The sequence below is a fragment of the Gobius niger genome, assembly GCF_951799975.1.
Source record: "Gobius niger genome assembly, chromosome: 9".
In the NCBI taxonomy this organism is placed as follows: Eukaryota; Metazoa; Chordata; class Actinopteri; order Gobiiformes; family Gobiidae; genus Gobius; species Gobius niger.
The window spans coordinates 36,964,832-36,978,473 of NC_136860.1; the positions used below are offsets into that span (position 1 = coordinate 36,964,832).

The 13,642-nt window shown below is 45.7% G+C and overlaps 3 protein-coding genes across 3 annotated transcripts in view; all 3 read left to right on the plus strand.

The window, feature by feature from the left end:
• Positions 1-13,642, plus strand: part of LOC306968079 (NACHT, LRR and PYD domains-containing protein 5-like) — a 429,270-nt gene that overhangs the window by 161,669 nt on the left and 253,959 nt on the right. The window lies entirely within an intron of this gene.
• Positions 9,313-10,137, plus strand: LOC306968345 (olfactory receptor 51L1-like; the record flags this gene model as incomplete). The annotated part of the gene is made up of 1 exon (XM_079563688.1): positions 9,313-10,137. The coding sequence occupies one exon, from the start codon at positions 9,313-9,315 to the stop codon at positions 10,135-10,137; it is 825 nt and encodes a 274-aa protein (XP_079419814.1).
• LOC306968346 (olfactory receptor 51L1-like) lies at positions 12,289-13,113 on the plus strand (the record flags this gene model as incomplete). The annotated part of the gene is made up of 1 exon (XM_079563689.1): positions 12,289-13,113. One exon carries the CDS (start codon positions 12,289-12,291, stop codon positions 13,111-13,113), a length of 825 nt encoding a protein of 274 aa, XP_079419815.1.

Consider the following 13,642-nt stretch of genomic DNA (forward strand, 5'->3'; position numbering starts at 1 on the left):
GTGCGAATCTCTGAAAATGTGGCACATGGTCTCGTACATAATTGCACAGCCCCAAAATCTTCTGTAGATCATTTATTGATTTCGGAGGCTCAATCTTCAGCAACTTTGCGCGATAACCATCAGACACGCCTAGGTCTGAGGAAACCTCAAATCCCAAGTAGTTCACTGTGTGTCGTGCAAGCTGGCATTTTTTTAGGTTCAGCTTCAATCCCGCGTCCGTCAACCGTTTGATGACCTGTTCCAGGCGGTCCAAATGCAGTGTCTCTTCCTTATCGCAAATCATAACATCGTCGATGTAGACAGTAGTGTCCAGGCCGTCCAGGATGTTCATTATCGTTCTACTGAAGAAAGCGGGTGCCGTTTTTACTCCCATCGGCATTTTTAACCATACGTATGAACATCCTCTGTGACTGAAGGCTGTCTTAGCCTGTGAAGCCTTCGCCAAGCGCACAGAAAAATAGCCGTTTGCTAGGTCGATGCATGACTTGAAGGGTTGTAACTTTAAAGTCCTCAAGGTCCCTTGAGGATTTATCAGGCTCACCCGATCCGAGAGGGTGCGACGGTTTAATGCCTTGAAATTAACCACAGGTCTCCATCCACCTCCTGACGATTCTGGCTTTTTTACTGCTTGTATTGGACTGTTTGTAATCGGGTTAGGTTCTTTCCTAATGACGCCCAATGCCGTTAATTCTCGCACGATTGTGTCCATTTCTTCCACAGCAGCTGGGTTCAGCGGATACTGCCGTACAGGTGGGTGCACTCCTCCTAGTATGGAGTAAACGTAATTTTCCCCCAAATCTCCTGTATCATTCTTAAATCTCGCCACATTGGCCTTTGAAAGGATTTCCTTTAGCCTTTCCTTCCCAGCTTGCGTTAAGTCGCTTTCTGCCACCTTTTGATCAATCACGGCAGGCACGTCCACCGGCTTATGCCATGGGAGTGTCTGTGGTGTGTCCGCAGTTGACGGCAGAGTAATCAATCGGGCGTGCAGTACTTTCAGCCTTTTTCCCAAGCCCTTGCGTCTTCTAGAGGGTTTATTTAGTTCTTCCAAATCTTTTATCGTTATCAGATTATAAGCTCCCAAAATCCATACAACTCCTTTCCATACTCCATACGGAATTTCTGCTATGGATTGGTCCGCCATCATGACTTTGAGGCAACCTTTTGATGTCAGGCTTCTGCGAGTCATTGATACCTCTGCCCCAGAATCAACAAGATACGGCACACCCTCCACTTGCGTGTAAAGTTGGTCTCGTATCCGGTAGACATTATCTAGGGTGACCCGCGCCTGGATGTCCATCAGTGCTGCTGTTCAGCGCTTCCCGCAATCTGGCGAGCAGCGCGAAGGGCAGATTTTTGCTCTTGCGTGAGCTTGTTGTATTCTTCTGGAGGTAGGTAGCCAGGTTTCTTGTCCTCTGGCTTCTTATCCTCTTTTTGTTCTTTGTTACTTTTAGGGGGCGGACCTTGCCCCAACGAGGAGGATGGTCTCCGTCCGTTGTTCTGACCCTTCTGAGGATTGCTTTTTTGATTTTTTTGCTGTCCTCGATCATTCTGGGAATCCCCTTTGTTTCCTTTACTCAGCTTTTCTTGATGATATTGCCTCTTTAGATCCCACTTTCTTACGACAGCCTCAATTTCCTCCGATGTTCCTGCCGCTGGGTCCAGCTCTGCAAAGTCCATCTCATACTCCATGCCATCCATGACTTTCCTCAACACTCGGACTCTCCTGCCTCGAGGGACTGATTGGCTCAGTTTATACCAGACTTGGGTTAAGGATAATCCTTCCCCCAAATTCCTGCGAGCCCTTCCAACTTGTGCATCTTCATCTTCCAAGTGGTCCAAAACCACCCGCTTATAATGACTCTCCGCACTTTCGTTCATAGCCTCGGCATCCCCAGTGGCGTTAGTCATCCACAAGCGTTTGGCCTCCTCTGTTTGTGTACAACCGTTCACAACCTGCCAATTCTTTTTCAGGTAGTCCTGCAAGCTCTGGTCGGGGTGCCGATCAGGCACAAGCATCTTGATCTTTTGGAACTCTACAAATGGGTAGGAGTCTGATCGCACCGGGTCACGCTTTCTGTCTGTAGTTGCTGGTTCAGGACCTGGCTTGTTTAGTGGCCCTTCCTTGGGCAGCCTTACCGACTTCTTGAGTTGTTCGCCATCACTGTCAGATATTCCAGACTTTGCGCCTTCTAGCACCTCCAAGGATGACTTATAAGCCGCCTTTTTAAGCCTCCTGACCATCACATCGTACGCTACAGTCAGGAATGCATGCCGAAAATTGTTAGTCAACCGCTGACAATTCCTCAGGGAGCCGTAGGTGGGTAACATAAGGAAATTCGCCCACTCCCGATATGGTGCTCTTATCACCAAAGAGTGTTCCTGCTCTAGGTTGTTTTTCCAGGATTGCGGCACCTCGTACTCTTTTTGATCAACCTCAGGAACATAGCTCCTTCGTCCATCACTCGTTTCCAGATAGCCACAGGAGGCATCTCGGGCGATTCTCATCGAGGCTTCTCCTATAGCATATATCATTTCTTTTTTCTTCTCCACACGATTTATCGATCTTTTTAGTGGAAAGTTTGCTGCCGGGTTTTCCTGATGTAGGGATCGCAAGGAGGGCATGCTCACGTTGGCTTCAAACACCCCTTGTTCCAGGGTTTCTCCCAGGTCTTCAACGCCACTCTCCTGGTGGAAGATTACTCTCTCGCCCTCAGGTGCATATGTGTATCGCATGGGAGCTACACCTTCCACATGTCCAAGCCCCGTGGGGCCGGCTGGCACTGGTCGTCCTCCAGTCCCACCAGGGGGTACTCCTTCACCAACAGGTGAGTTCGCGGCTGACGTTCTCATAACTGGCCCCTGCGTTTCCGATTCCCAAGCCTCTAAGCTCACACTTCCCATACTCCTACCGCTGCCGAGTGGGGAAGCGCTCAGTGACCTTGCCACTCGTATCTTGTGGCCAGGAACCTCAGGCCCATCCAGCTTTTTCACACAATCCACTTGCCAGTTTCTGGCCTCCTCTAGTTGTCTAAGGCTCTGGGATATTTTTGTAGATCTTTCTTCTTGTTGCACTTTGGAGGTTACAACCACAAGCTCCCGTAAGACCGTCCATCCTGCCATTTCGATCATATATTGGCGGCCAGCTCGTATTATAGCATCCTCTGCCATGGTCCAATGCAGGCCGTTTGACTTGACAGCCTCTGCACAGAATACCACTCTTACAAAACCAAGCAAATTTGCAAACTTGATGCCCTCGACCAAGAGTTTTGCCAAGTAATCTTTGTAGCTCGGCGTGTCATCACCTTCTTGGTAGCCCTCACATGGCACATGCAGAATTGAATAGTATTTTGAAGTGCCTCCACTGATTACCACAATTCCATCCGTGTCGGCGTCTTTACAAGCCGCTCGCTTCGCATTCCATTCCGACCCATACTCTCTTCCAGCTTCCTGGAAGAGTTTGTTACGGAAGGTAATGTCATATGGGACTAGTTCAGGATTCACCAGGACCATTAGAGCATGGCCTTCGATGTCCCAAGGCTCACCGATGTAGTTATACATAACTAGCCCGGCTTGGTTTTGCCATTTTGTCGTTCCAGCTGGCAGGGCTGATAAGGCAGGTAGCCATTCGGATGTGCTGCTTTCTCCTCCTGCCGTGGCCGCCAGCGCCTCCTTCACCTTCCCTTTTTCCATGCTGTCCAATTTGTTCTTGTTCCCACTGGAAGCGTGTGGTCGTTCTTTCTGGGTACTGCGTTCCAAAGCCCACCGTGGCAGAGGAGCGCCACCACCTCTGAATTTTTGCTCCAGGCATTCCTTTACCACTTGGGGGGTTTGAGAAACCCTTTCCAGCTTTAAGGGAAGAGGTATACGTTCCCCCTCGTCACTGGTATTATTGAGGGCTTTCCCAAGTTCCCCCAAGTAACTTTCATCAGAACTTAACTGGTACACTTCATCTGCCACTAGGGAGCCAGCACCAGCCTTCTCCGAAGGACGCGACTCCACCACACACTCCCGTAATGCCGCCAACCGTCCGAGCAGATCTGCATGTGCTCTAAATCTTGGTGCGGCTTTAGTTTTAGCAGACATCAACAGGAAGTTGATACCACATGTTTTGGCGATCATTTTCACGATCGCATCCAACTCATGGCTGGGGCTGACCAGAGTCTCTATCAGTATCTGTGTTCCTGGTCCTTTGATTAGTAGCTCCGATAGAGCCCACTCGATCCATCGTTTGATGTTGTTTTTGTCCTGACTTGGTCCGGGGGAGGGGGCTACTCTCACCACGATTTTCCCCAGGACTGCTGGAGTTTGATATATTTCCTGGTTGTCACAACATCTGTGAATTATGCTGCCCACTTCCTCGGCGTCCAATCTCGGGCAGCGCTCAATGACATGCGCCCGAATTAACCCTTCCCAGCTACTCCATCCATTACCCCAAGGGATAAGGTGATAGCTGACTCCAAGAGTCGGCGGATCAGTCTGTTCTGTATCCGTATTGTCGTCGCCGTCGATCTCTACTGTCCTTTCTACCTCCAGCTCTGCTCCAGACGGTCCAGCATTAATGCTGACGTTGTCCTGCCCCGTCTCAGCCTCGTGCTGCCTCTGCTCGTCAAGCTGTTTTACTTCCTCCATTGGGAAGCTGAAGGTGAAACTATTTCTAAAGGTTGGCTTGGCACTAGGTGCTATCCCCAACCGCCTCTTACCTTCCGGATGTAGGTGAGGGTGTGGGTCTTAGCCGTTGTGTCTCGTAGCAACTCAGTTTGTCCTTCTCTTGCGAGGTACACTCACATCTGCTGCTAGTGTCTGGCTCCGCCTTCTTTTTGCAAGGCTGGCTCAGACCGAGTGATTCAACTTCCGTGTAGTTTATCTCACCCAGTGAAGCGTCTTCCACTCCGTGTAGAATGCTTCTTCAGGTTTCCGGCACAAAATGTTCAGTAGCCTCTGCGGCTATCGGGGTTCTTAATGCAGTAGAGTTCTCAGAGCATCTGCAGATACTCCTTTTTACTCCCTCCTGCAAACACGTTGGGCGCCATGTGTCGAAACCTAGTAATTCAACAGCTTCTCCAATTAAAGGGTCCTATCTCCTTATGCCTCAGTGGGCGTTGCCACTTCTGAGGCCCAGAGAACTACTTAAGCTGCTTCGGCAATAATGTCTGACTTCTACTGCTGTGAGGTCTGCCCCGCTTCCGCCGTTGTGAGATCACCGTCGAGACACCAACTTCCGGAGACACTCACCTCGACCCCCTCAGTCTTAGCAGCTTGCCTTGTGTTTGGTTTCGTTGTTGTCAGAAGTACCTTTTAGTGGCCAGTTTTGGCCCCCGGGACATAAGTTTTAGGTGGAAAAACTGTAACAACCTATAGAACTATTTCTAAGCAGAAAGGGGAACTACCTAACAATTTACCTTCAAAAGACTTTGTACCAAAGAATGACATGAGAGATTAACTTACGATTTGGTTATTTTAATGCAGGAAAATGTTAAAGTACAGCTCATTTGCCAAATAATGATTCACATATAACACAACATAAATTGACTATATTAGGTTAATATAAATGAGGACCTATGACTAGATAATATCAATAACTTCGCAGTCCTTAAGATGACTAATGAACGTTGAATTATGGCACTTCTTCTTCTGTTGGTTTCAGGGAGAGGGAGAATGTCAGCTTCATCTACAGCAATTTAGACGCGTCGTGCTTGTAAGCCCGACTGAGGTATGCACTGAGGTCTCCTCCACTCAGCCTCGACAGTATCTAGTCTCACTCCTCGTTGTGAGCTGCCGTAAGGGTATCTCTTCTGTGGTCTCATACAATTTAGCGGTGGTACTCCGGAGCCAGAGTGACGGCCTTTCACAGTGCTCCTGCGAGTCTCCACCGTGCTCCTTTCAAAGTACGGGGCACGAGAGGTCGAAACGGGTGATTTCCTGTCACCAGCGTACTCTCACTCCCGCTCTCAACCGCTGCGTCAGCGGGAGGATGCAGCTGTCTGATTCAGGAAAGGCCGGTCGCCTTCTTCCTCATTTTCGTCCCGTCTCTGCGTGGAGCAGAGGAACTTCTGCAGTCCGGTGCGTCGAAATCTCTACTCGGCGTGTCTTGGGCTATACAGCGCCGTAGTCTTGGTAGATCTGCGTCCTCTATTGTTCTTCTGGAGGTGCTTCGAAGCAAAAACCCCCGCTAGGCTGCTTGTGCTGCCCTCTTTTATATTCTCCAAAAGCCCTTAATTTCCTCCCCCTGTTTTGCCCCTTGTTGATTTGGCCCAATCAGTATGGCTATTCCCTTTAGGCCCTTATTCGGTCAAGATTTCCTTCCGAGCTAACTCCTCCTCCCGTGTACTGTCGGCTATGAATGAATTCCCCATATCACATTATGGCAGCATACCCCCACCCAGAGCCTATCTTTCGCCACAATCGATCCAGTACTCATGGCCCACTCTGGTCGCAACAGACATAATAATGTCTTGTTTAAACATTTCAAGTTTACAGGTAAACACGATTTCTATTCCCCTCTGGCTATTCCAGAAAAGACTTTTAAGCGTTGCAGAGGCAGACAAAAGGGTCATATCCTTAAGCACTAGTCTGAATGATCTCATCTTTTCTGACAATGCTAACAACAGTCCATCACAACTAATGGACAAGTTAGCCAACTAAAAGTGATCTTCATTAGTAAATGTAGAAAACACATTCTCTGTCGGCCAATCTTACACTATAGCCACGAGGTGCACATGTACCCAGCCCTGTTTGGCCAATGTACGCAACACAATACATTTTTTTACGTGTAGTGTTTCCATAGCAAAAGGGCCACAATTGTTGTGGGCGGAGTTCTCCGACCGCATCAGCTGGAGGACATGTTACTTTTGGTGGGGTTTATGGAATCATTTCGGAGTGCCAAGGCAAATACTAGAGGAAAGAAGCAGCTAAAAGACAAGTAAAGCCGCAGTTCCACATAACACGTTTGTATCCCGCAGGACTCTGTCGAAGTACTCGCCTTGTCACATATTGACTCTACCCAGTTTAGAAGAAGAAGATCTTTATTTATATAGCACATGGTCACAAAGCGCTTCACATGAGACACTTGTACATTCACTCCACACTCGGTGGTGTAAACTACATTTGTAGCTTCAGTTTCCCCTGGGGGAGACTGTCAGAAGCGCTTTCGCGACTGCACACGTCTGCGCCAACGGACCCTCTGACACCACCACACATTCACTCACACACGTCAAGACATTTTCAACCTTGATCCTGTGAAGAGCCAAAAAAGGCACCGACCATTAGCGAGACCCCGGGGCGGTGCTTTATTGTGATTAAACAGAATGTGACCGTTTTATTTAATCACAATAAACTATAACTTTTTGCCTTTTGCTTTTTTTTGTTCAATAATTGTGTTAGATTTAATGGTTTTACTCCTCACCAAGAATGAAATACATGTATATTAACTGACATTTTGTGCTTTCTGCTCTGACTGAGACAGAATTATATATATATATATAGATTTTTTTTTTAATTCTGGGGTGTGTTTGTATGTGGGGCCCTGCCCACTGAGCCCCTTCTCTGATTCGCCCCTGGCCTGTGGCTCAGTGCAGCTTCGTCCTGACTGGACTGTGCAGAGAGAACGCACTCTCGGCTGCACAAAGTTCTTAAACTTTAACCAGGAGCCTCTGGACGACTGAGAGTCTGTTTTAAGTTCTATCTGTTACAGTTTCTGTCACATGTGAAAGAAAAGTCATGACTTTGTGTATTTCCGTGTTACGATGTCGCGTTTCGCATCATTTGCTACATAAGAGCTCCGCTTTTTTCCATTTCCTAATGTAGATCTTTTTCTGTGAATATGAGGCCAAATTACAGCAGATAAAGAGTAGCTGATCAGAAACCTGAAAAGCAGAAGCTGATCCCAGAGCCACGATCTGCCTGTTGTTTAACCTACATCCCGCTGTGAGTGAGGCTGCACGGGCACCTTTACACCGCCTCGAAAACGAGACAGATGCGGACTCTCATTCATGCGTGTAGAGAGGAAACAGGGTCTGTAGGACGATGGTTGGATGGGAAATATTTACCAATTATTTTGCAAAGAGCCACACTCTGATTGGCCAAGAGCCGCGTGTTGGCCACCCCTGATTTAGGTGATCCAGTCCTGTTTGTCCCAGACTTCATTTGTTGCCGCTAGCATTAGCATGCTGTCACTAGTCAGTATAATTAGCATGCTGTCGCTAGCACTAGCATATTGTTGCTAGCTGCTGCATTTTGCACAGCGATCAAAAACACATTTACGGAGGCTAAAACACTCAGAGATTCTCCGGGTTCGGTGCTTCTAAATGAGGTACAGCACGTCTATATTCACGAAGATGCAGTTGGTGAAAGTTGTGATTTTAATACGGTGAGAACAGGCATCGGTCTAGTATAAGATATTTGGAATCGATTCCCAAACCGACATCATGTATTTGGCAATATCGGCTCTGATACCGGTTGGGATTGGTGCACCCCCAGTTTCATAACTTAATAGGAATCATGACATGAACATTAGCACTCTTCAGATTAGCCTAAGCAATCCTTCCTCAGACACCAGTATGTTTGGCTTCATCCCACAGATTTGCCACATCCCATCACAACAACGTGTTGATCAGTTCAGCCAAACTGTCCAGATCTGACTGTCCTCTGTTAGGCAGTGTGTGGAATTAGTTAGAAATAGTTGTTAGTCAATGTAGCCTCATGACTGTTTATTTTAGCACAAGGCAAGCACTGCTGCGGTTTAGGGGTAAACTCGCACCACGGGGACGATGGGGCATACACTGTGGCAAAGTTTATTTATTTGGACGGGACAGTGCATGTTAATGAACACATGGGCTGGACTGGAGCCTTGGGCTAATATCCAATTTCTCAAACATACTCTCATTCATCCTGGCATATTGTACATGCTTGTAGTTGCAGGAGAAACCGGAGAACTTGCTGAATCCTAAAAATGCATTATGTTTTTTTTTTCGTAGGAGGAGGAGGTTTCCTTTGCTCCAGGGGACGACCATTTTACTATTGGCCCCTTCTTCTGTGGAGGTGGTTCTGTTTATGTGGAAACAGTATAAGACAGTGGAGTGTGAGGACAGTTTCTCATTTTTGTTGAGATCATCACAACAATAACTAAGTCCTTGTTGTGCATGTCCAACACATTGATCTTTAGACTCCTAGTGTAGATCGCAAAAAGAAATGAGGAACTTCAGCAAGAATTCCCCATATTTCCAGCTGACACTTTTTTCCGACTATGGGCGCCTTCGATATCTATTCTTCATACTGTGCTTGTTGATTTACTTGACAATAATCTCTGCAAACATGATCATCCTCGTCACTATTATTCTGGAGAAATCTTTGCACCAGCCGATGTATATCTTTATCTGCTGCTTGTCTGTGAACTCACTGTACGGCTCCTCTGGTTTCTTTCCCAGGTTTTTGCATGATCTGTTGTCGGACACTCATTTTATCTCACGACCTTCATGTTTCACTCAGATCTATGTCCTTTATACTTATGTTTCATGTGAGTTCACGATCCTGGGAGCCATGGCTTACGACAGGTTCGTGGCCATCTGCCAGCCCCTTCACTATCACACTAAAATGACCGTAAAGAAGGTGTTTTGTCTCTGGACAGCCGCTGTAGTTTATTCCATTTTTTCTATTGGCCCTTGTTTATCACTGACTATTGCGTTGCCTCTATGTGGAAACAAACTACCCGGGGTTTTCTGCACAAACTGGCGTGTCGTGGCAAATTCTTGTGTGGACACTTCCTCTAATGATATTGTGGGCCGGTGTCTGACTGCTACGACTGTAATAATCCCTCTGCTGTTCGTGCTTTACTCGTACATGCGTATCCTCATCGTCTGCAAAAGAGGCAGCGCTGAGGTGAGAGGGAAGGCGCTGCAAACCTGCCTCCCACACATTGTGACCTTTGTGACGTATTCCTGCTCCGTGTTTATCGAGCTGACACTGGCCAGATTTGACACAAATAAAATCAACCCAGTAATCACAGCTGTTTTGTCAATGGAGTATCTGATGGTGCCTTCCCTCAATAACCCTCTCATCTATGGGCTGAAGCTGCCCCTGATCAGAGCTGCCATCGCTAAACGTGTCAAGATAAAGTTACTCAGGAGAACTAAAGTGTGAGCTCATGCCTGACATAAGCTCCTTTTGTAGATGCTGTCCACGCTATAGTCATGTTAAATACACACTTGGTTTATTTGTGGTAATTGTTGCTTTGTGTCATTTTTGTTAGGAATAAAAACACGGTCCACACAATAGAACCAAGACTCTCTCTCTGCAGTCTGTCACAGTCAAGAAGCACAAATCTGCACTTGTCCATAAACCTCCATCATCAAACTGAGGACCGCTCCATTTTGGACGGCACCAGTAATTTAATGGTAATTGTTTAACAGTACTGGTTTGTTCATGTTTATTTTTCAGCTGGGACGACCATGTATATGTTAAAATTAAAGAGAGGGATTTAAAAAAAGGAGAGACTCTGGAAACTTTAAGCTTCATAAACTTAAGTATAGGAACAAAATTAAAGTCATTATTGTTGAAATTGAGTAATTAGATAAGCCTCTTAATGGAGAAGTAGCTCTCTGTCACTTTTGTTACATAAAAGTACCATGTAAAAAGCTTAGAGATCCATAAATTACAATATGTAGGTAATGCAGGTGCTTTGTCTTTGAGGTCATGTGTGGCTCAGATCCAGGAGTGTGTTTTTTTCTTTATTAATCGTGAGTTAAAGCCTTAATCTCAACAGAATTTTCCCTAAATGACTCAAGCCAATCCTCATCTGGTCTGATATCTATTAATAAACTTACATATAAACATTAAACACGGATCACTGGACTTTTCTACAGTAAAAATCCTTGGCTACATGACAGGCTTTTAGGTTGCATTGATATAAACGACTAAACTTGTGCATTACAAACACGTTAGATCAGTTATTCTTTACCAGCATTTCATAAACTAAAATACAAACACTTGGCCCTCCAGCTGTGGCCAGTTTGATCTTATTACTTTAGGTGATCCAGTCCTGTTTGTCCCAGACGTCATTTGTTGCCGCTAGTATTAGCATGCTGTCGCTACAATTAGCATGCAGTCGGTTTAATTAGCATGCTGTCGCTAGCACTAGCATATTGTTGCTAGCTGCTGCATTTTGCACAGCGATCAAAAACACTTTACGGAGGTTAAAACAAACTCAGAGATTCTCCAGGTTCGGAGCTTCTAAACGAGGTACAGCACGTCTATATTCACGAAGATGCAGTTGGTGAAAGTTGTGATTTTAATACGGTGAGAACAGGCATCGGTCTAGTATATCGGTAGTAGTCCTTTGTGAGATCAATAAAGGTTTATCTTATCTTATTTTATAAGATATTTGGAATCGATTCCCAAACCGACATCATGTATTTGGCAATATCGGCTCTGATACCGGTTGGGATTGGTGCACCCCCAGTTTCATAACTTAAAAGGAATCATGACATGAACATTAGCACTCTTCAGATTAGGCTAAGCAATCCTTCCTCAGACACCAGTATGTTTGGCTTCATCCCACAGATTTGCCACATCCCATCACAACAGTGTGTTGATCAGTTCAGCCAAACTGTCCAGATCTGACTGTCCTCTGTTAGGCAGTGTGTGGAATTAGTTAAAATAGTTGTTAGTCAATGTAGCCTCATGACTGTTTATTTTAGCACAAGGCAAGCACTGCTGCGGTTTAGGGGTAAAGTCGCACCACGGGGACGATGGGGCAAACACTGTGGCAAAGTTTATTTATTTGGACGGGACAGTGCATGTTAATGAACACATGGGCTGGACTGGAGCCTTGGGCTAATATCCAATTTCTCAAACATACTCTCATTCATCCTGGCATATTGTACATGCTTGTAGTTGCAGGAGAAACCGGAGAACTTGCTGAATCCTAAAAATGCATTATGTTTTTTTTTTTGTAGGAGGAGGAGGTTTCCTTTGCTCCAGGGGACGACCATTTTACTATTGGCCCCTTCTTCTGTGGAGGTGGTTCTGTTTATGTGGAAACAGTATAAGACAGTGCAGTGTGAGGACAGTTTCTCATTTTTGTTGAGAGCATCACAACAATAACTAAATCCTTGTTGTGCATGTCCAACACATTGATCTTTAGACACCTAGTGTAGATCGCAAAAAGAAATGAGGAACTTCAGCCAGAATTCCAAACATTTCCAGCTGACACTTTTTTCCGACTATGGACGCCTTCGATATCTATTTTTCATACTGTGCTTGTTGATTTACTTGACAATAATCTCTGCAAACATGATCATCCTCGTCACTATTATTCTGGAGAAATCTCTGCACCAGCCGATGTATATCTTTATCTGCTGCTTGTCTGTGAACTCACTGTACGGCTCCTCTGGTTTCTTTCCCAGGTTTTTGTACGATCTGTTGTCGGACACTCATTTTATCTCACGACCTTCATGTTTCACTCAGATATATGTCATTTATACATATGCTTCATGTGAGTTCACGATCCTGGGAGCCATGGCTTACGACAGGTTCGTGGCCATCTGCCAGCCCCTTCACTATCACACTAAAATGACCGTAAAGAAGGTGTTTTGTCTCTGGACAGCCGCTGTAGTTTATCCCATTTTTGCTATTGGCCATTGTTTATCACTGACTGTTGAGTTGCCTCTGTGTGGAAACAAACTACCTGGGTTTTTATGCACAAACTGGCGTGTTGTGGCACATTCTTGTGTGGACACTACTTCCAATGATATTGTGGGCCGGTTTGTGGCTGCTACAACAATAATAATCCCTCTGCTGTTTGTGTTTTACTCGTACATGCGTATCCTCATCGTCTGCAAAAGAGGCAGCGCTGAGGTGAGAGGGAAGGCGCTGCAAACCTGCCTCCCACACATGGTGACCTTTGTGACCTACTCCTGCTCCGTGTTTATCGAGCAGTTGCTGACCAGATTTGACCCGAAAAAAATCAACCCAGTAATCACAGCTGTTTTGTCAATGGAGTATCTGATGGTGCCTTCGATCAATAACCCTCTCATCTATGGGCTGAAGCTGCCCCTGATCAGAGCTGCCATCACTAAACGTGTCAAGATAAAGTTACTCAGGAGAACTAAAGTGTGAGCTCATGCCTGACATAAGCTCCTTTTGTAGATGCTGCCCATGTCACATTAAATATACAATTTGTTAATTTGTGGTAACTGTTGCTCTGTGTCATTTTTGTTAGGAATAAAAACACGGTCCACACAATAGAACCAAGACTCTCTCTGCAGTCTGTCACAGTCAAGAAGCACAAAACGGCACTTGTCCATAAACCTCCATCATCAAACCAAGCTGAGGACCTTTTTTGATCATTCATTTGAGCTGGGACGACCGTGTATGTCAAGATTAAAAAACAAAAAAGACAAAAACGAGGATGAAAGCACTACAAAAAAACATTAAAAAATTGACAACATTAATCATGTTTTCTCTAAAGTAGAGTAAAGGACAAAATTAAAGTCATTTTCGTTGAATGGCATCATTAGACAAGCCTCTTTTATGCATTAGTAGCTCTCCGTCGCTTTTGTTACATAAAAGTGCCTCATCATGTGAAAAGCTTGGAGACCCCTGGTTTGTCTTTCAGGTCATGCATGTGTTCAGATCCAGGAGTGTG